This window comes from Pipistrellus kuhlii, unplaced genomic scaffold (genome assembly GCF_014108245.1).
Source record: "Pipistrellus kuhlii isolate mPipKuh1 unplaced genomic scaffold, mPipKuh1.p scaffold_m20_p_11, whole genome shotgun sequence".
NCBI classification, from domain to species: Eukaryota; Metazoa; Chordata; class Mammalia; order Chiroptera; family Vespertilionidae; genus Pipistrellus; species Pipistrellus kuhlii.
The window spans coordinates 850,518-870,673 of NW_023425416.1; the positions used below are offsets into that span (position 1 = coordinate 850,518).

Here is a 20,156-nt window from a genome sequence, read left to right on the forward strand (position 1 = left end):
CAAATGGGTACCTTTTGCATACACTGAAAGAGCCTGCTTCTGTCTTATGGGATTCTTTGTTGCTGCCTGACACATTTCAGTGAAAATTGTGTAAAAATGAAACCAAAATACAGACTGCCTACCCAGAGACCCGACTGACTGACTCTGGGATGTGATAGAGCTGAACTGAGAAGGGAGCGGCTGACACTTGATAATCAAAGTTGATTTATTGTTCATTAGTACTGCATTAGCCTTTCAGGCAAGGCACTTATTTGTGTAGTGGCCTGTCAAGAGCCAGACTGCAAGCACCTGTCATCTCTAAGGCATGAGATAAGCAACAAATATTAATCTGATGCAAATGAAAATACGTGAAGGGCCACACAATTATAGCTTTTTCCTTTACCAATCTATAAGGAGAAAACTATTTTAAAGACTTTTCTTTTATACTAAGGGCTACTTACAGAGTGAAAGCAATGGCATTATATTCTCTTATTTGCCCTAAGAACTTGCTTTTCTACCTAGATGTGCTGCTCATCTGATGAAAAGTTGGTGAGTAAAGGAAATGAGAAACATAGTATGTCCGTTATTTACTCAGTAATTCAAGAAAGGCAGGCTTCCTGTTTGTGTTGTATTTTAACATAAACATATTAAGTGAAACTCCTAAGCATGGGCTGATTATTGAAAATGTGATGACATCACAGCTCAGCTATGATCATGTCGGATAATAATGTCAAGTGCATTTTCTGCAGTGTGTTTCACTCTCGATTTTTTTCTTCCCTCCTCGGAAGGGAATGATCTCATGACATATAATAGAAAACAACTGAAGTGTCAAAAGAAAACAAAATCGGTGAACTTTTTTGTCTGCAGCCATAGAAACGCAGATTAACTCATATTTTTCCAGAAGATGGACTGGAAATATTCTGCATGAGGGTATATAGTGTATTGTCTTCTCAGAATTTTCATTTGACAGGATTTTAGAGGCTGTGATCTTAATTAAATCTCAACTAGCTGAAATAATGCATCTAAAGGCATGCAGTGTTGCGTAACCTTGCTCAGTTGGTAAACCATAAATCATCAGAAAGCTTGTGATAGGAATGGCTGGCTTGAATTTTTTTTTTCTTCCAGTTAAGTGTACCTCTAAAAACAAAACCCTGCCATCGCTGCTTTGTATTTGCGCATTGTCAGAAGCTGTCATTTGAAAGATAAACTCTTTCAAGACACTGGCCAGTTATACAACTTTCCAGCCAGCCTCCACACATTGCAAGATACAGAAAAATTAAAAGCCAGATTAATTAAAAGCAGTGAAGTTCCAGATTTATCTGGGCTAATGTGGCAGAAGTGTGTTAAAGGTAACTGTGTTTCTGAAACAACCAGGAGAGAACATTGTAACCAGTTTCTCAGCTTGATGTAAAATTTGAATTGGCAAAAAGAAGGTTGGAGAAATTAATTGTATTATGTGGTTTAGCTGTAGATGAGCATCGTTAAAGAGAAACGTAAAACTGTGTTCTTAGTGACTGGGCAAGTATAATGGCCAGGTAGAATCCAGTTCAGGCGGCTCTTTGCGAAGGTAAGCGAGGGATAATGCAGCAGCAGATGAGGAGAGAAGGCTCAGGTAAATAAATACACACAGTGCCTGTGCATGTTACATGTTGGAATGTGAATTCCATGACAAGACGTTATAATCATTCAATGGTTGCTGGCGAGTCCAGGTTTTACAATTTCTGGTGCAGTAAATAACCGGGTTATTTACCTTTCGTGCCTTAAACATGTTTTTAACTGCTGCGCTTGTGTTCACACGCATTCTCGGGTAAAAACCGGGCTCGTCTGTGACACATGGATTTCGTATGTCTGTGCACATGTTTGCTAGAGTCTAGTTCTGTTCTGAGGATCGGTGTCCTCCGGGAAGAGGGGTGAAGTTGATGTGGACCTGCATGCCTAGGTACTGTTTAAGCTAAATTTGTGTTTGTTTAGTGCGAAAGGTTCCTTTTCTTGGAAACAGTGTGATATTTCTGGGCATTTGTTTTCCTCATTTAAGAGTGTGCAGTACGTTTTTTTCCTCCTCATAAAATTTAGCTTTATTTTCTTTTATTTAACAAAAAAGAAAGCTCGGGTACCTCTTAGCTAAACAGTCCTCTGCAGAGTTATTTGGAAAGAGGTAAGCTGGGCCTCCACTTCAGGATGCTGGGAATAATCTGCTTTGACTCCTCTTCCACCCTGGCAGTTGTTTGAAGAGACACTAATTTAGAAGGAAAAAATGAAGAGCAAACACATGCATCGTGCCTCATTTTCGAATCCTGTTAAAAGCATGAAGAGGCGGGCTAAACGTTCGGTGCTCTTTTTTTAGAATACCTTGGTATCATGTTTTAATTTTTAAGTTTTATCTTGCCCTCAAATCTGAGACATCATTGTTCAAATAACAGAACAAGGTAAATCAACAACATCAAAAAGGTCGGCTTCTCTGATTTCTCAAGGGCTTGTTATTTTGTACTTCCCAATTCTATTTGATGTCTTGACAAAACAAGATGACACAGGGGAGAATACATTAAATTTTGATTTTTTTTTCATCTAACCTGTTACAGTTGTGGCAGCTTAATTTCTCACACTTTGTCCTGAAGATGGCTTTTTGTGAAATTACTCTAATTGTCACATTGCTTCATGACACGTGTCCGCACAGCTTTCCCATTTGCCTGGATTTACAAAGTATTTTTGAACATATTTTGACCTTTAACACGTTGGGAGCTTTGGTTGGGCTTTGTCTTCATTAGAAATAAATCGGTGAATGGTGAGATTGTCAAAGAAGCAACTGATGTTTTCTCATTAGAATCTAATTTGCACCCCTTAGCTTAACTGTGATGTATAAGGTGAAGGTGTTGGGAATATGTGTAAGAAACTGCACAATTTGAGAAACTGAAGTTGTAATTCTAAAGAAAAAGGCCTTATTCAATTTTGGAATTATCTCATTTTGGCCTACCTACAGGCTTCAGTCCAGCTCGTACCCCTGCCGCAGTGCTGTGGGGGAAATAGGTGTTTGCAGTTAAGCTCCCTCTGATATTGTCTCTGCTGGTTAAAACATGTAAAAAGCAGAGCTATACACTTAATTCTCAGTCTTAGAAAAATCTTTTAGTGACAAAAATACACATTTTTCTGCACTTAATAGCACCCTTTGATTTACAGCCATATCTACAAGCTAGGCTTCACTCTGATCACCTGTGTGTCTCAAATCCGATTGAGACTTACTTAGCCAGGGCCTCGTTCTCTGCTCTTCAGTCCTCACAATCTGGAGAGCACCTTCCTGTAGTTCTGAGCTACTTAGGAATATTTCTCCCTTCCTTTTTGCAGCACTTAAAAATGATTTTTGTTCGTAATATAAAATGTCGTGGCAGCTTTGACTCACGGGTACTGAAATTTTCCCATCCCTCCTACAGGAGGAAGAGATTGAGGTGGGGAAAAGTCTTCATTTTTCTTGATTTAAATAATAATATTAGGTTGGAAACATCTGTGCTTATTGGATGATTATTTTCATGTTTAACAATTGCTAATGGGAGAAGTGATTTAATTTATGTAAACTTTACATTTTTATGCAAATGCAGCTGATATTTATTGGAGCTAAGACAATTCTGCTGGCACTTACTGAGTAACCTTGTGTGCAGGGGATGCTGGAGGACAGCAGTGTAAACAAACAGGAATTTCTGCTCCTCTTTAAAATTTAAAGACAAAAGCAGAGCTGGGAGAGCTTTGCTGGAGATTGCTTGTTAGGGTTGATAACCTGAAGAACTCCTGATTGGCAGGCGAGTCAACCACCCAACCTTTCCTGAAAGAAAGATAGCCTTTCTTGATAGATTACAATAAACAACGTGGCAAAAAATGAAATGCTAATTGCATTTTAAAGAGGCCTTTTTTCTAAAATTTTAATAGGTAGTTGTATTGTTACTGAGAGAACAGTTATGCTAATGACTCACTGCTTAGCCGATTTTGCATTAATATAACAACCATTACCTGCCTTCATGCTTCCTACAGTATTGTGGCAAAATAGCTGAGTCTAAAGGAGTTACACAAAAAGCAGAATTCTATAATGAAACAGAATTATACTTCCCACATGAATAGTAGGCTTTTTTATTTTTTTAAGACTGAAATATTATGTCAGAAATGTTTTTTCTTTTCTCTATGATACAGGTACCTAGCATGGTATCTCCGTGTGTGTGTGTGTGTGTGTGTGTGTGTGTGTGTGTGCTTTCCAGATACCATGAGGAATGGATAGAAGCTTCCTAACTTTTCTGTTTGACAACATGCCAGTTGTTGTCATGGCTTATTAATTATGAAAACTTGTCTTTCTCAGGGCAGTGATGGTGTTTCTTCTACACAGGCTTCTTCTATTCTGTATGGCTTTGTAAGATGTGGCATAGTTCTTTCTCCGTGTGTGTGTGTGTGTGTGTGTGTGTGTGTGTGTGTAGCAGAGCCATTTTCTTTGGTTTGGTTTTGATATTCTGGAGCCTTCTAATTTAATTTGATTTGCTCTGGTTATTTGATGAACCAGTGCCTAACCTGGTCAGTTAACATCCAAATTCAACTTGAGGTCTCTATGGCACTCCAGTTTCCTGGGACATATATGTGGTAAAAGGCCAGAGATTAAAAATAGTTTCTAAATTACTAATCCAGATAATTGAAATAACTGTACTTAAAATGTTTTATCTTCTCATTTTTATTATTTCAATTATGAGAAGAAGTTGACAAACCAATTTATGTGTGTATACTGGGCAGTATTTCCTTGTAGATAAATGAGTGTAAACTAAAGAGAAAGCAAAAAATGATTAAGTGTGATTTTCAGTATTTATGTTGTGTCTTCTCCCCTCCCACCCAATTCCTCCAATTGTCTCCAAGATTAAAAATAAGTATTGTTTCTATGGGTGTTTTTATTTGTTAGCTTTTAAGATTTTTTTCTCCTTCCCATCACATGCCATGCCCCTTAGGAGTGAAAGAAAGTAATGATGCCAGTCATTTTAGCAGCCTTCCAGCACTCAGGTGATACACAGGCGTTCCGGAGGAGAGCAGTCTGCACCAGGCAGCCTTACACAGCGTGGAGGGGCGTTCAGCAGCACTTGTTTGTGCTGACAATGTTTTGCCACTTGCTGGCATTCAGGTGGCAACATGCCCATACTAGCAGCATCCCATGGCCCAAGCTCAGCTGTGTTTCTGCCACTCGGCAGGTTTATGCACACCTGGGGTCGGCCACTCCCAGTTGGTATCAGTCAACAGTGTATCATCACAGTGTGTGTGTGTGTGTGTGTGTGTGTGTGTGTGTGTGAGAGAGAGAGAGAGAGATTCGGTTTTGTATGCTAGCATTCTTTAAATGTCTGCCACAAGTTTAATTTGCATTTCTGATCCCTGAAGGCAGCTAGACAGAATCATTCTAGTTCTTCATAAATTTCCTTCTATGATTCATTGTTAACTCAGAAAACATACTCATTTCTAGATACTCAAAACAGTTAAGGTAGTTACAGTATCGCAGACATAATCTTTTCATTATATTTAAATTGTCATTTGAGAAATCAAGAAATAGGTTGAACTCCCAGTGAAGGCACGAGCCTTGTAGCACACAAAAAACATCAGAAATTACTGTGTGTTTTTCTCAAGGAGGGTAAGGGAGATGGCACAGAATTAGGGGCCAAAAGTTTTAGTTTTGACTGAATACTCTCAAAGAGGGATCCATAAATATTAGAACTCTGTAGTTAAAAACTCACATGACTGTTTTAAATACTATTGATTTAAACCACTAGCTAGGTTTTATGAATCAAAGTGTAATTTCTGAGCTTTGACCATATTTCTCAATGCTAAAGCACTCTCTCTTGTGTGCCTTTAGCCGCTTTCCAGACATTCAACACAGGATTAAATGATAGTAGTTACAGTGATCAATAGGTTAAGACGGTACAATCCCTCTTGCTGCTAATGACCTCAGTAGTAATGGGCAATAAAGTGTGGGCTCTAATAGCCTCTCCCCGGTGCTGCCTGCCCTGTGATTCCTAGTGTTGGTAGGGACCGGCCACAGGAAAAACTGGAACGTTGGGAGTTAAGGGAGTGGATATCTAGGCTATAATTTTTAACTATTTAAAGCCTTAAACTATGCCTCGCTCCCCCCCCCCCCCCCCCCGCTTCTCTACCCTACCCTGCTTTTCTACCCTATAATGTTTTCTGACCATTTGAGTATTTTTGCTAAAGCTTTCCATAACCAATTTTCATGACATGTTGAAACTTTGAAGAAAGGAAATCTCAGTTTTAACACATTTATAAATAAGTTCAAATCCACTCTGGAGGCTCGGAGCTAGCTGGTGTTAATGTGGTTTCAGATATAAAAGCAGAGGTAGGGCCATCGGGCTCTGAGAGCCACTGTGATGATTCAGAGCTGTCCGCAGGCTGGGGAGGGTCACTCAGGCTTCTTCCCTCTTTCCTTCGGCTGCCCTGCTGCTTTCGGCATTTTAAGACTCATCAGCACCTCCATCCAGTGTCCAAAGGGAAAAGGAGGGACCCAAGTTCCCTTTTTTGTTCTGTAACACAAATACAAAAATGGAATAAATAACTGTGGGAAGAGTTAAGGGTTTTAAAATTATCTTCATATATGTCAGCTCTCTTTTAACTTTTTAACTTGATTTAATTGAAGTATCATTTACATACTTTAAAATACACTCATTTTACCTGCACATTGGAAGATTTTTTGGTAATTTTATACATCCCTGTGACTGCCAGCTCAGTCAAGATAGAGGACATTTAGATTAGCCCCCTCGTAGCCATTCTAGCAGAGGCTTTCCTAGTTATTCTAAAAATTCTGACCAAGGTGCTGTTGCTATGATGATTTCTGTTGTAACAGTGTTAATTTCATGTTCATCACCAGTTCAGATCTTACACCACCCTATTCCTGTCCATTTTCCTGTTCATCACCATCAGAAATTTGGCTCAAGGATATTTATATTGTACATCATCCAAGAAACACAGAGGAAAAAAGAAACCTTAAACTTGGTTCTTTTGTTTGCTTAATCAAGCGTCCCTGTGTGATGATGCAACTCTCAAGGAAAAGTAAACTTCTATTGTGATGTTAGCTTTACAGCTCAAGATAGTGATTGGCATCCAAATACATTGAAAATTTCAAAATGCTTTTTCTATATGAAGACAAAGTAGAGTAACTGGGATTAGCGCCTGGATGGTTAGGTGTGTTGATGGATTCTTGGTGTTTTCTCTAGAGTGAATGGAAGTCCACTGAGAACCACTGTGGTATTTTGTGCTTCCAAGTGTCTTTTTAAAAGGATAATTTATCCACTCATATACATCTGTCCCTTTCTGCATGTAAGAATATTCAGACATTCCCATCTGTTTTAAATTACAATGTATCTACATCTACATTTGAAAGGCCGTGCAATAGGAAGACTGTGATGACCTTCATGAGTTGGGTTAGTGAGAATTTTCAAATGTTCTGGGTAGTGTTTTCCAAACAATGAGAAACTTCCACATAAATATCCTCACAGAGAAACATGCTGGAGACAGCAGTGAAGGGTGTTTGCTGTACATGGATCTGACCTTCAGGAACCATTTTTAGTTCATCAAAATTAGTGATGCTGAGAAATCGGGACATCAGTGCATAATGACTGTGAAATTAGGAATGAGAGCTCGCTATGCAAATGACAGGACAAATCAAGTGAAAAAGTCAAGATAAACTGCATATTAAGACATTATGTTACATAAAATTAATACTGCATTTCTCGCTTTTGCTTACTGCTGCCCTGCAAGATTTTTAAAACTCTTTTATCTTCTGATCAGCTATTGTCTGCCAGATTTTTTTTTAAATGGCACACAGGCAAAGTGCAAAACATGTTATTACCTTTTATTGTAATGCATGAGATGACAGCAGATCCTTTTTAACAGAGTATATCCTTTACTGCTTCTTGCTGTCACATGTTTGATTAAAAACTAAAGAAAAGTACGATGCTTAAATATTACTATTAGAAGACATACAGGTTTTGTCTTTTCTTTTTTTGTTATTTTGGTTTTTTTTTCTTTCCTTATCTTTTTTATTTGGGGTGATTTTTCATGAAACAGTCTTGTATTACCGGGTCTGACAAAATGGTTCTCATGTAGTCTGCAAATGAGACACAAGTGCAGCGATTATTTTGAATAGCTAAATTACATTCTCGAAAGCTTGCAGAATTCACAGCATTGTCATTAGGTATCCGCCTGAATACAATTTGTGTAACCTTGGCCAAGACAGCCTGTCATTTTAATGTCAGTGTTTTATCTGAACAAGACATCATCCTTTCAGATACTGTGTGCAGGTTCCTTGCAGAGATGCCCGTGCAGAAGCGTGTTAACAGTTGCAAATATGAAATGCTATCAAGTTCATCACCAGCGCTGTTTGTCACTGAAATGTCATGGGAAGCAGCTCGCCTGGTATCACACAGAGAGTGGAGGAATTGAGACATCTGTGTGCGGTTGAATGAGGAAGGGGAAAGGCTCCTAGGAAGGTCTGTGCTGGAGTGCAGGAGGCGCCCTCCGAGGGCTCAGCCGTGCAGGAGGCTAAGCATCCCTTGATCTGATCATCCTTAAAATTGCGGTCCACAGAGGAAGTGGGTCCTGTGAGCTCCAGCTGTGGAGGCACTGGTTCCCACTTGCCTTCTTCTCTAAAGCAAAATTTGTTTGTGATAACTTTATTGTGACGGAAAACTCATTCTTAACAAGAAATTGAGATCCTTCTAACCTACCTCCAGATCTGCCTGAGTCCTTGTCTGCTTGAGAGGCTGCCTGGAACAGCTGTCAGTGCTGCAGGGGTTTCTTTTGTTGTTGTTGTTGTTTTTGTTGTTATTATTATTTTACTTAAACTAAACTTCCTAACAGATTCAATAGGATCTGTTGCTGCATCCCCTCTGGATCGCACCCTGCATGGGAAATCGGTCAGTTCTTGAAGCCAGCGGCCTGCAGCTGCTAAGCCTGGAAGGGCTGAGTGCTGTGCGTTCCCTGGCTCCTGCTCACGCTGTGTTAACCTTCCAGGTGCCCGTGTCAGTGGCTATGATGACACCTCAAGTGATCACCCCCCAGCAGATGCAGCAGATCCTGCAGCAGCAAGTGCTGAGCCCTCAGCAGCTCCAGGTGCTCCTGCAGCAGCAGCAGGCCCTCATGCTCCAGCAGGTAACCGTCTTCCCAGCTCCCCCTGCCCCCTGCCCCCTGGTCAGCTCCAGGCCGGCCTCACCTGAGCGGAGGCCCCCTCCTGGAGGCACAGGCGGAGCCAGAGGGGAGGCAGGCCGCTGGGCCCTGAAGAACCAATGGGCTGCGTCCCTGAAAGAGAGCCTGCACAGCACTAGGTTTTGGTCTGGAGAGCACCCTCTGGACTGAGATTAGGGCTGTAATTGGGCTTGGTGGAAATAAGATCTTTTAGGCTTATGTGGCTTTGCATTCTTTTATTTGGTAAGTCAGAGGCTTCTAAATGTGTGAATCAAAGCAGAGCGGAGCCGTTGGGAGCAGCGGATGGGACAGCTCTCGCAGTCCCATTTCAACTCAGAAGCTTACAGAATTTTTCTTTCAAACACAAAGACCATTTTGGGCTTGGCTAATTGTAAGGTACATAGTTGACTTTATTTCTTTCACCTGTGCTGATGCTGAAATGAATTTCTGGCTGCCACTGTACCATGAAGACCTAATCTTTAGACTTCATGGACCCCTAAACGCAAAGGATGAGACGGAGCCCTGCATGGCCCCGCTGTGGGCAGGTGCGGGCCACGGGCGGGCCGCCAGGAGCCTGGCTGCCCTCTGAGGCGCATGCGCACGGAGCCAGCCCCTCTCCCCGGCCCTGTCACTGAGAAAGCCGCCTGTTTGCAGGAGAGATTCACCAGACTCTCAGCAAGGGCGTTTGCCTTTGTTGTACAATCAAAGGTCATCCCTTGCCTTATTTTAATGAGTTTGTGTGGAAAATGGTATGTTTTTCATCAGTTCACTTGGGGGATTACTTTTCAAACAATAATGCCAAGAATAGTCAGTGCGTACTGAAATTTATTGTGGAGTTTCAAACTAAAGGTCAGGCCACTACAGATAAAAGGATCCTATTTCTCAAATCTCAGTTTGCGTATGGCACCGAGAGTGACAGTGGCGGGCACTGCCCCTGACTTACCGTCCTCTCTTTTCTTTGTAGCAGCAGCTTCAAGAGTTTTATAAAAAACAACAGGAGCAGTTGCAGCTTCAACTTTTACAACAACAACATGCTGGAAAACAGCCTAAAGAGGTACCGACAATGCTATTTTACTTTCAAACCACAGGTCCCACAGGACGATCTAGTGGCTATTAAACTGTCGTTCATCTTTTAAATGATTGCACAACTGAGCTGACTCTATCGTTCTCAGCTTCCAGACCGAGAGTTATTGTCCTGTTTTCGCTCCGGTTTTTCTGGGTCCCATGTGTTTGCTGACAGGTATTTTATAACCCTCTGCAGGTGCACCTCCTGGGAGCACTGGGCGGGGGTCCTGGGCAGAACCTCAGGCCCCTTTGCAAGATGTACCTGGGGGAAGTGAAGTGCTTTCAGGAAAACTTGATTTGGACACAGACTTGATTATTGTAGCCAGCTCAGAGAGCTTGGGTGTGTGCTGAGGTTGGATAAACAGAAAGTTCCATCAAGCCCTGGCCAGTAGGTCTCACTGGTTAGAGCATCGCCCTGCACAAGGAAGGGTCTCGGGATGGATTCCTGGTCAAGGGCACATACCTGGGTTGCAGATTTGATCCCTAGTAGGGCACATTCAGGAAGCAACCAATCAATGTGTCTTCAAAAAAAAAAAAAAAAAAAAGTCAATGGAAAAAGTATCCTCAGGTGAGGATTTATTTAAAAAAAGAAAAAAGAAAAAAAAAAAGTTAGAGCCATATTTCCCATCCCACAATCTCAGTTTAACTTTTCATGCGAGTTGTACATATCAGAACTGCTAAAAGCGAGTCAGCAGTGGCACAGCTAACGTTCGAGAAGTCTCCTGCTTGGATTATATGTGTTTTCCCAGCAAACAGTAAGGCATCGCAGCAGCTTCCATGTGCACAATGTTTTGTAAGTCCCAGTTAGGGGACGTGTTGCCTCCAGGAATGAGAAGACGTGGGGGACCTTCTGTGAGGCCCGGGTGCGGGAGGCTCAGTCATGGGGGCGTGTCTTTGTGCCTGTGCGCATTGTCAGGGCATCTGTCTACCATCCCAGAGCTGCCCCCCGTATCTTAACTCTTCATTTTCCTCAGTGCCTGGCATGCTTTTCATGTGAGTGTCTTCTCCTTGGAATGAGAGAGAACAGCTCACGGTTCAATGTAATGGCTTCTGCGTGGCCCTAAGCAGGCGGCCACTTTCCTGGGTCGGAAGCAGTCTTCCCAGGTGACTCCTCCCTCCCCCAAGTGGGCATGAGCCGGCCCTTCCCCTTTGTGGCTTCCTCTCACAACACAAATTGGGTGCATTTTCCATGCCCTGTCAAGTTTTCACCTGCAGTCCTCTTTGCAGCCTGGATGGAAGCCCCGGAGAGCAGGCGCCATTTCGGGGTGCAGGGCAGAGGTGCTCCAATGAAAGTGCTGACACATTTGTGTACAGTGGCGTGCTACCGGGCCCTGCTGTAATAGAAAAGGGAGCAGATTAAAAAGTGTCTAAAATGTAAATCTAAAGGACTAACAGTAATTAAAATGGAAATGGCACAGGGAGGGAAGGCATGTAATTGTGAGATATCACTGTGCAGGAGGCTCTCAGCTTTGTTTTGCTGGCTGTTTTTCTAATTCAGCAGGGCTTACTCATCAGTGCAGTTCAATGCGCGTTAATGACTCCGGGATTGCAGGCATCACTCTGGACAAAGAAATGATTATTGTGCGGTCAAAAGAAGTTCAAAGACAAGAAGGGAATTTCAGTTTTTTCCTTAGAGATCCACATTCAAGAGCATATAAATTAAGCCAAATGTTAAAAACCACAGTCTGAAAGCTGACTTCAAAGTCACAACTCTCTAATTAATGAACTGCGAGCTTCGGTTTGGACAAGTTGTGGTTTGATGCGCCCATAAATCAACATGACAGGCCTGTTTCACAGCCTCAGACAGTGCTTGTCATTGAGTCACATCAGATGTAAACAGCAGAGAAGAGAAGGATATGAAGGAGGTGCAATTGATCAACAGAATTGGTAAAAACCCACTTTTGAAGCACATTATGCATGATCACAGGAAATGGTTACAGCCTCCAGAGGGTTCCCTTCTGCCGCTGGGTTTTTGAGTCAGATTTCTAACAGCCTTCAAAAGGGAGAGGAAGAATTACGGAGTCTCTCCCCCGTGGCTCGCAGGCTATAACCCCCTGTTGTTATTTTGTGCTTCTTCCTTTTCAAAGGCATCAAAATTTAGTTTTTTAAAGATCTTTAACTCTATATTTGAAGACAAACAAAAAAGGGCTGCCACTGCCATTCTTATCAGTTACCAGGGATTGTGTTTTTCCTTCTGTGGCCACTTCTGATTAACCTCTTACTTGGTCTGCGAGACTTGGTTTGAAATGCGCGTCTGCATGCTGGGGGAACATGAAAGTCGAAGCGCTCAGAGGGCAGATAAGACACGCGAGGGGGAAGTTGTGCAGCAGAAGGAAGACTAAAAGCTCGCTCTCCCAAATCGCTGCTGTCAGGGGCATCTGGGCCTGCCGAATGCGTTGGTGGCGGAGCAGTCTGGGGTGGGGGAGAGGCATGCATGGTTCCTGAGCCAGGAGGTGAGACGCTCCGGGAGCATTTCAGCATCTCCAGGACATTCCGTGTGCTGTGGCCGCGCTTTGTCCTCCATTTTGAAGGCGTGGGTGACACAGGAGATGTTGCCTTCCCATCCCGAGGGGAGGCACGCTCAGGGGCAGGTCTTGGGTTCTGAGATACATGCCCAGTTCCCGGGGGATCTGGCCAAGACATGCTGTCGGCGCTGAGAGCCTCGTTTTCCCGAGGTGGTCCCCTGAATCAGCATGCAGGTGGTGGCCAAGTCACATGGCATCAATTCATGATGTGGACTGGTGGTTATGACTTTAACAAGGTTTGAACTTGGATGTTGACAGATGGAACAAGTATATTAATTCACTGAATCCCCAGTCATTAGTGGCTCATAATTTTGAATTGTCAGGTCCTCCCCCCATCCCTCCCTTTCCCTTTTTTGATTACCTTTCTATAAGGCGCTTGATCTTTGGCCAGAACAATGAACCTTTACTTGCTTTTTCCCTGAAGTTGTCTCAAAGATGTTTCCTTGAGCAAGTTGGGCTCCGCACTGAATTAGACCTGACCTTCCTGAGGGGAGAGACGCAGCCCATGTAGCTGGCTCCTCAGCAGCTGCTCACAGAATAGGTGTGGATAATAGAAGGCAGATTCCAGAGTAAGGCAAGCCACAAACAGAGTTCCCATCCTGTGTGGGTGAGGCAGGCTAAGCTGATTGTTTTAAAAGGGCCATTTGTCCCAGGCAGCTATGACAGTTTATGTTAGGCAGTAGGGAGGAGCCGAAGAAAGGAAAACAGACCTTTGACTGCAGCTCCAGGGAGGGGATCCGAAATGCAAGGTTTATCAGGGCAATGGAGCCTTTTAACGCTGCCTGCTGACCTGTGGCAGGGACTGCGCCGAGACCTTTTTTGTGTGCGTTCAATTGTGAGAAGTAAACAAATGGGCTCGTATCCTGTGCTTGGTAACTGGGTGGGGAGCAGTTTGGCAACCAGTGTTGCTTTTAAATTCTTTCTTTGGACAATGGGCCTTGTATACTTTTATATCCTGGCTTTTCAAACGTGGACAGCTTTCATGAGCTTTCCTAGGGATGGCTGCAGTGACAACAGAAAAGCCATCAGTCATTTTATATAAATACAGCATCTTTAAACATTTCATTTACAGTAAGACAGGAAACACCCTCCCTAAACTTCAACACCCCCCCATCCCCATTATTTCTTCTTCAAGAGGAGTTAGATCCTCCAACTTCTATTTTATCAGTGTTGGATTTTGTCTACCTTCCCCCCTTTTTTAAAAACTCTGGGAATTAATATCTGTTGAAGAAGAGAAAAATCATTTTGACATGAATATAACTATCATTGGGTTTTACATTAATGTGATAATGTGGGAAGGGGTGAAAACAATTGGATCATTTTAAGCATGCTGTTCTTAAAATGAAAACACTGGCTTTTCATTTAAATTTATTTAAATTTTTGTTGTTAGTGATATAGAATTTGTTTTTTGGAGTGAAACTCAATTAACTTTCTCAGTGGCATGGTAGTAAGTCTGAAATTGGTTGCTAATAGGAGAATGATGTTTTTTTTTACTGTAAAATAAACTACACGGAGACCGAAAGGAAGCCTCCATTTCTCTCTTCCCCTGATCTCTGCATCAAGGAGGCCTTGGTCCACACACATTCATGGATGGATCAGCTGGAGGTCGTGGTTGGGCTAAGTGAATGCAGTTGTTTGTAAAGTGTAGTTCTCAGCAGCTCTGGCAGGGTCGTGGAGTCCTGTTAGTTGCAAAGTCTCTCTGATATTCTCCTTAATACTTACAATTAGGAAAACGGATCTTGTTCTTTGCCTAAATGATCTTTTTTGGAGGCTACAGTTTGGGAAGAGTTAACTTCCCTTCCAAATCGTGAGCCATGATGTGGCTGAGACCTCCACCTCGATCTGATTCCTCGCAGATTAAGGATATGAGATAATTTCCCTCTATTTTTTGTTCTGCTGCACTGTATTATCTTTCTATCACTCAGATAATTACTGAGGAAATCTACATTAATTTTTTTTTGGCTGGAGCAAGGCCTGCCAAACACAGGAATGATGTATTGATGTTTTACACAACAAAAGTTTTCCTCCTGTCATTGTCCAATCAACAAAAAGATATTTGTCAAACGATAGAGCCCCTTCTTTCCAGCCCAAAGCCGGGAAGGGAAACGGGGAGGGTTTCTGAACCTCCAGCCGAGTGGAGGCATCGAAGCTCAGTGTCTCCATATGAAACCCAGTTGAGTACAGTGTTGTTTGCTAAATTATGAATGTGTGTAATTAAAATCTAGTGACTGTTTCTATGAAAGATTTACAATGTTATTTCATCGTTTGTCATGGCTAATTAACAATATTAGATGAAGTTTTTCTTCTTCAAAGGCCTGATTTTCCCCCATTTATTTATGTCAGAAGTGATAAACAGAGCAGTTAAAAGCTCGCCCGTGCATGGGAGGGAGGCAGCTGTCTGTGGCCCCTCGGGGACCGGAGTTGGGGTCCCTGCGCTCTGGCCTGCTGGGGTCTGAGGTCCCCGTGCTGACAGTCAGGGAGAGCACGCGCTGGGTGAGGGAGTGGGGCGGTCCCTTTCACACCCCTGGGGTGTGACTGACTCCACACGGTGACACCTTGACAGGGAGCGCCCCTCGCCCACCTGCCCCTTCTCTCGGGGACGTGGGTGGCGGGTGGGGCGGTCACCGGCCTGTTCGCGGCCTCACTCTCTGCCTGGTCTCTTGCAGCAGCAGCAGGTGGCTCCCCAGCAGCTGGCTTTCCAGCAGCAGCTCTTGCAGATGCAGCAGCTCCAGCAGCAGCACCTCCTGTCCCTGCAGCGCCAAGGCCTCCTGTCACTGCCGCCCGGCCAGCCCGCGCTGCCCCTGCAGCCCCTCTCGCAAGGTGGGTGTGGACGCCAAGGCTGGTGCCAGCTCTGGGCCCTGCCTGCCCCTGAGGAACTGCCCAGGAAGCCCTGCAGTCCTGGGATGGGAGGAGTCCCCACACTGCTGGTGCCAGTTGGACCCAGGTGTCCCTGAGGGAGGGGGAAGCAGTGCTCCCCACTGACAGCATTTTAATCAGATGGAATGTTTTCAGTTTGGAATTACAAATGAATTTTCTTGAAGGGGTTTTTTTTTTTTTTTTTTTTTGGCATTTTAAGCTGCATTTCATGTCATGTAACTTGTTCTGTTTTAAATCTTAGTCATGCTTTATAAATTCCACTTTCTAATATCTAGAGATAGAGTCAAGTTTATTTTTGTGTGATTATAAAAACGAAAGGTTTTTGTTGGTTTTGCTCTCTTTTTCTTTTTTACCTTTATCTGACTGTTTATTTTTGAGCAGGTTAGTTCACTCATCTGATCAGGGAGCATATATATCTATAGCTCTTCTTCAAAAATGGAAGTTCTTTAAAAAATAACAAGATTTTATAGATTTTAAATATTTTTTTTGAGAAGCTATTGACAAGTTATTCCCCTGGTTGTCGGGCATCAGCAGCGAGCACTCTGTTGTGTTTAGGACAGTCCTGGTGTAAGCAGCTCTTTCACAGGTGCGGTGCGGGCCCACCTGTGCAGTGTGGGTCCACCTGTGCGGTGCGGGCGCACCTGTGTGGTGTCAGTGTGGGCGCACCTGTGCGGTGCAGGCTCACCTGTGCGGTGTGAGTGTGAGCCCACCTGTGCAGTGCGGGCGCACCTGTGTGGTGTGAGTATGGGTCCACCTGTGCAGTGCGGGCGCACCTGTGCGGTGTGAGTGTGGGCCCACCTGTGCGGTGCAGGCTCACCTGTGCGGTGTGAGTGTGAGCCCACCTGTGCGGTGCAGGCACACCTGTGCGGTGTGAGTGTGAGCCCACCTGTGCAGTGCAGGCGCACCTGTGCGGTGTGAGTGTGAGCCCACCTGTGCGGTGTGAGTGTGGGCCCACCTGTGCGGTGCGGGCGCACCTGTGCAGTGTGAGTGTGGGCCCACCTGTGCGGTGTGAGTGTGGGCCCACCTGTGCGGTGTGAGTGTGGGCCCACCTGTGCGGTGCGGGCCCACCTGTGCGGTGTGAGTGTGGGCCCACCTGTGCGGTGTGAGTGTGGGCCCACCTGTGCGGTGTGAGTGTGGGCCCACCTGTGCGGTGTGAGTGTGGGCCCACCTGTGCGGTGCGGGCGCACCTGTGCAGTGTGAGTGTGGGCCCACCTGTGCGGTGTGAGTGTGGGCCCACCTGTGCGGTGTGAGTGTGAGCCCACCTGTGCGGTGCGGGCGCACCTGTGCGGTGTGAGTGTGGGCCCACCTGTGCGGTGCGGGCGCACCTGTGCGGTGTGAGTGTGAGCCCACCTGTGCGGTGCGGGCGCACCTGTGCGGTGTGAGTGTGGGCCCACCTGTGCGGTGTGAGTGTGAGCCCACCTGTGCGGTGCGGGCGCACCTGTGCGGTGTGAGTGTGGGCCCACCTGTGCGGTGTGAGTGTGGGCCCACCTGTGCGGTACGGGCGCACCTGTGCGGTGTGAGTGTGGGCCCACCTGTGCGGTGTGAGTGTGGGCGCACCTGAGCGGTGTGGAGTCAGTCACACCCCATTTCTGTCCCATCTGGGGTGGCTTTGTTTTTTGTGGAGGTGTTTTTACTGTGACGGCCAGGGCTTTTCCTCTGACTCCTCTTGCCTCTCCTCCCCTTTCTGCCAGACTGCTCACTTCTCCATTGCTGTCACTTTAGGAGGTTTGGTAACTGAGCAATGCCAGGGGAAACAAAGGGCATTTTGGCTAATGCATTTTTGAACGTGCAGAGTGTTACAACGTGCACTGAGACACCTTGGGTGTGTTGGAAACTGGCAGGCTGCTGTGCCACGCCCACTGGACTTGGGCGCAGCCGCTCCTCCTCCCTCCGCTGCTGGGCTGTGCAGTTGCTCCCGGGGGTTCTTTGTGGTGGCACATCCGTTAAGCTGTCCGAAGAGGGCAATTGGGCAGTGACAAGACAAGCTCCTGTGTAATGGGGAGGGAATGGACGTGGCGATGCGTGCAGTGTAAGCGCTGCGGTAACATCAGAGGCACTGTCGGTGACTCACCGGCCCGGCACTGATTGATACGCCCAGCAGTGTGCCAGGACCACGAATCCCCGCAGCAGTAGGAAGATGCGTATTTAAAATCTAAAGGGTGTCTTTATGCGTGTCCGAGGGGCACAGGCATAAATATGGAATTTCCGGAGTTGGTGCCTGCGGGAAGTGAGCCACAGCGTCGCGGCCATCTTTGGGGGAATCAGGAAGTTGGTTTTGTCTCCCCTTCCCCTCGTCCAAAAGGGCTGGAGAATTGTGGTGTTGGAAGACAATACAATTTTTTCTTTATCAAAGAGATAATGGCTTAAAACTGATACCATTATGAGGCTTAAATCAACTTTCTGCTGGAGCAGGTCACCTGGGATGGAGTGAAGGACAGAAAGGTTGGTCAGCTCTGCTGTCTATGAGCCAGTCCCGGGCTGTAAAATTGAGTTCCGTGAACGGTAATCTGTCAACTGTCCTCACAACATACATTTTTTAAACCTGTGTCTGCATTTCTTTTTATAATGGAGGGACCAGTTATCCTAGAAAAAGAAAGCTAGCAAGGGAAAGGGGAATGTGTTAATATAACTGGAAATGCCTACTTCATGATACAAACATGGAGATTCTTTCATATCCTTGCTCGTGGCATAGGCTGAGTTACCTAAAATGTGTATGTAAATATCAGAGTGTAGGAATGGAGAGCGAGAATAATGTTTTAAAGGCCCCCCCCCCCCCGAAGGTTATGAAACGGAGGCGTGTATGTAAATATCAGAGTGTAGGAATGGAGAGAGAGAATAATGTTTTAAAGGCCCCCCCCCCCCGAAGGTTATGAAATGGAGGCATATTTTTGTTGTTTGTAAGGTTGCTATAGGGCCTTCTCTGTTGTACACACTCAGTGTATGTTTTTCTCCTCGGTCTCTTTAATTATTGATCCTTTTCAGGACCAGTGCTTCCATGTTGAAATATACTTCCAATTTTATTCTGATTTTTAAGTTTTTAAGTGTATACTATCAATAGGAGAAACTTTATTGCTCAGTTATGTGTCTGTTAATGGATGTTTATTAACTCAGTACAGTTATTCCTATCTAACATTTTGGAAGGAATGCTTGCTTTCTGGAAATTTGATATCTTTTTAGTCTGATGAGTGACTAGCCTGCTTTTTATCTGTCTTCATTCTCTCACGAGATCTTGCTAGACGGGACTCTATTCATGGAACCCAAGTTTAACAATGCTATCAAGGTGTAGCACTGATGGAGGACACTGATTTGATTGCTTCCTTCTAAATCTAATGAATATTCTTAAATTTGATTATCATATTGAAATTTGACCCAGAAGTCCATAAGTTACTGTTTTATTTACCATTTCTCCCTGTGGACGATGATGAACCTGATTCATCCCACTGGAATAAAAGGGAGTCGAGCAATAGGAATGTTCTCTTAGGTGTTAACAGGACATCTGCTGGGCTTTATTTGCTAGATACACAGCTTCCTGTTAGTTTGTATGTAATTTTTAATAGGCTTAATTCCTCTTACTTTTTAAATGGCTTCAAAGTTCTGTTCTTCTATATCAGAGCAAAAGTGTTAACACAGTTGTTAGACTTTCCACTTCCCAGGCCACTGACCCGGATGAGTGGAAAAATAGGCGGTTTGTGCTTTTCAAGTGTCCACTCCCTGGAAAATAAAAACAGATGTTGACTTGCATGGCTTTGTATCGATATGCTATCTCCAACAGCCAAGCCTGCTCACTGTTGTCCCAGGCGGGTGAGCAGTGGTCGCGGCCAGCGCTCACCGAGGATGGCTGGTGTGCGCGGCGGTGCAGGCCCGGCAGGCAGGCCACTGGCTGGGCGTCGGAAAAGCATCACCCAGGTGCCCAGAACCGGCCATGGGATTCTGGAATGACCTTTCCCTTTGTTTAATTTGCCTTCGAGGTTTAATTTCAAGGGACAAGTAATAATTGAATATGCCTAATAACTGAATGCTCATTTGGGACAAAATCCATCAAAATATAATTGGCATTTGATTTTTATGAAGGAAGAAGAAAACCGACCTGGCTGTTGAGGATGCGTTCTAAGAATATCTGACCACTTAATGTATCATTTGCAGCCTCCATTATAGTACATATTAATTGCAAATCCTTAAGTATTTGAACATTTTTTGTGGGGAACCATTGGGAGAGATCAACTGTTTTTGTTACCACTCCTCTCAGAAAGGCGGAGAAGGTTATTGGTCTGCTGTGCAATAATTCACTCCTCTTTGATATGCAAACGATCCACGGTGAACATAAAAAAATCCTATCAGACTCATTTCACAGTTCTTAGCCACTCGGGCTCTCTGGAGCCCTGCGCCTCATTAGACGGTGCTCGCCAATGCCGGCATAATTAAAATCTTTAACAGTTTAGCAAAGTAAAGATGTTTGGCTGATCACGTTGAGATGATTATCTATCCATTGTATTCTAAATGACAAAAATAAAT

The 20,156-nt window shown here is 44.4% G+C and overlaps 1 protein-coding gene across 15 annotated transcripts in view; it reads left to right on the forward strand.

Moving 5' to 3' along the window:
• The window catches only part of FOXP1 (forkhead box P1), a 525,702-nt gene that overhangs the window by 431,134 nt on the left and 74,412 nt on the right, over positions 1-20,156 (forward strand). For 13 of the 15 annotated variants that reach the window (XR_006741059.1, XM_045578936.1, XM_045578935.1 and 10 more), the window contains 3 exons: positions 9,007-9,144; positions 10,142-10,231; positions 15,434-15,587. Coding sequence is in view for 14 of the 15 variants with exons in the window: in XM_045578936.1 (XP_045434892.1) it covers positions 9,007-9,144; positions 10,142-10,231; positions 15,434-15,587 (382 nt within the window). In the remaining variant the exon portion in view is untranslated. The remainder of the gene's footprint in view (positions 1-9,006; positions 9,145-10,141; positions 10,232-15,433; positions 15,588-20,156) is intronic. The other 2 variants (XM_036430537.2, XM_036430540.2) reach the window with 1 other exon arrangement.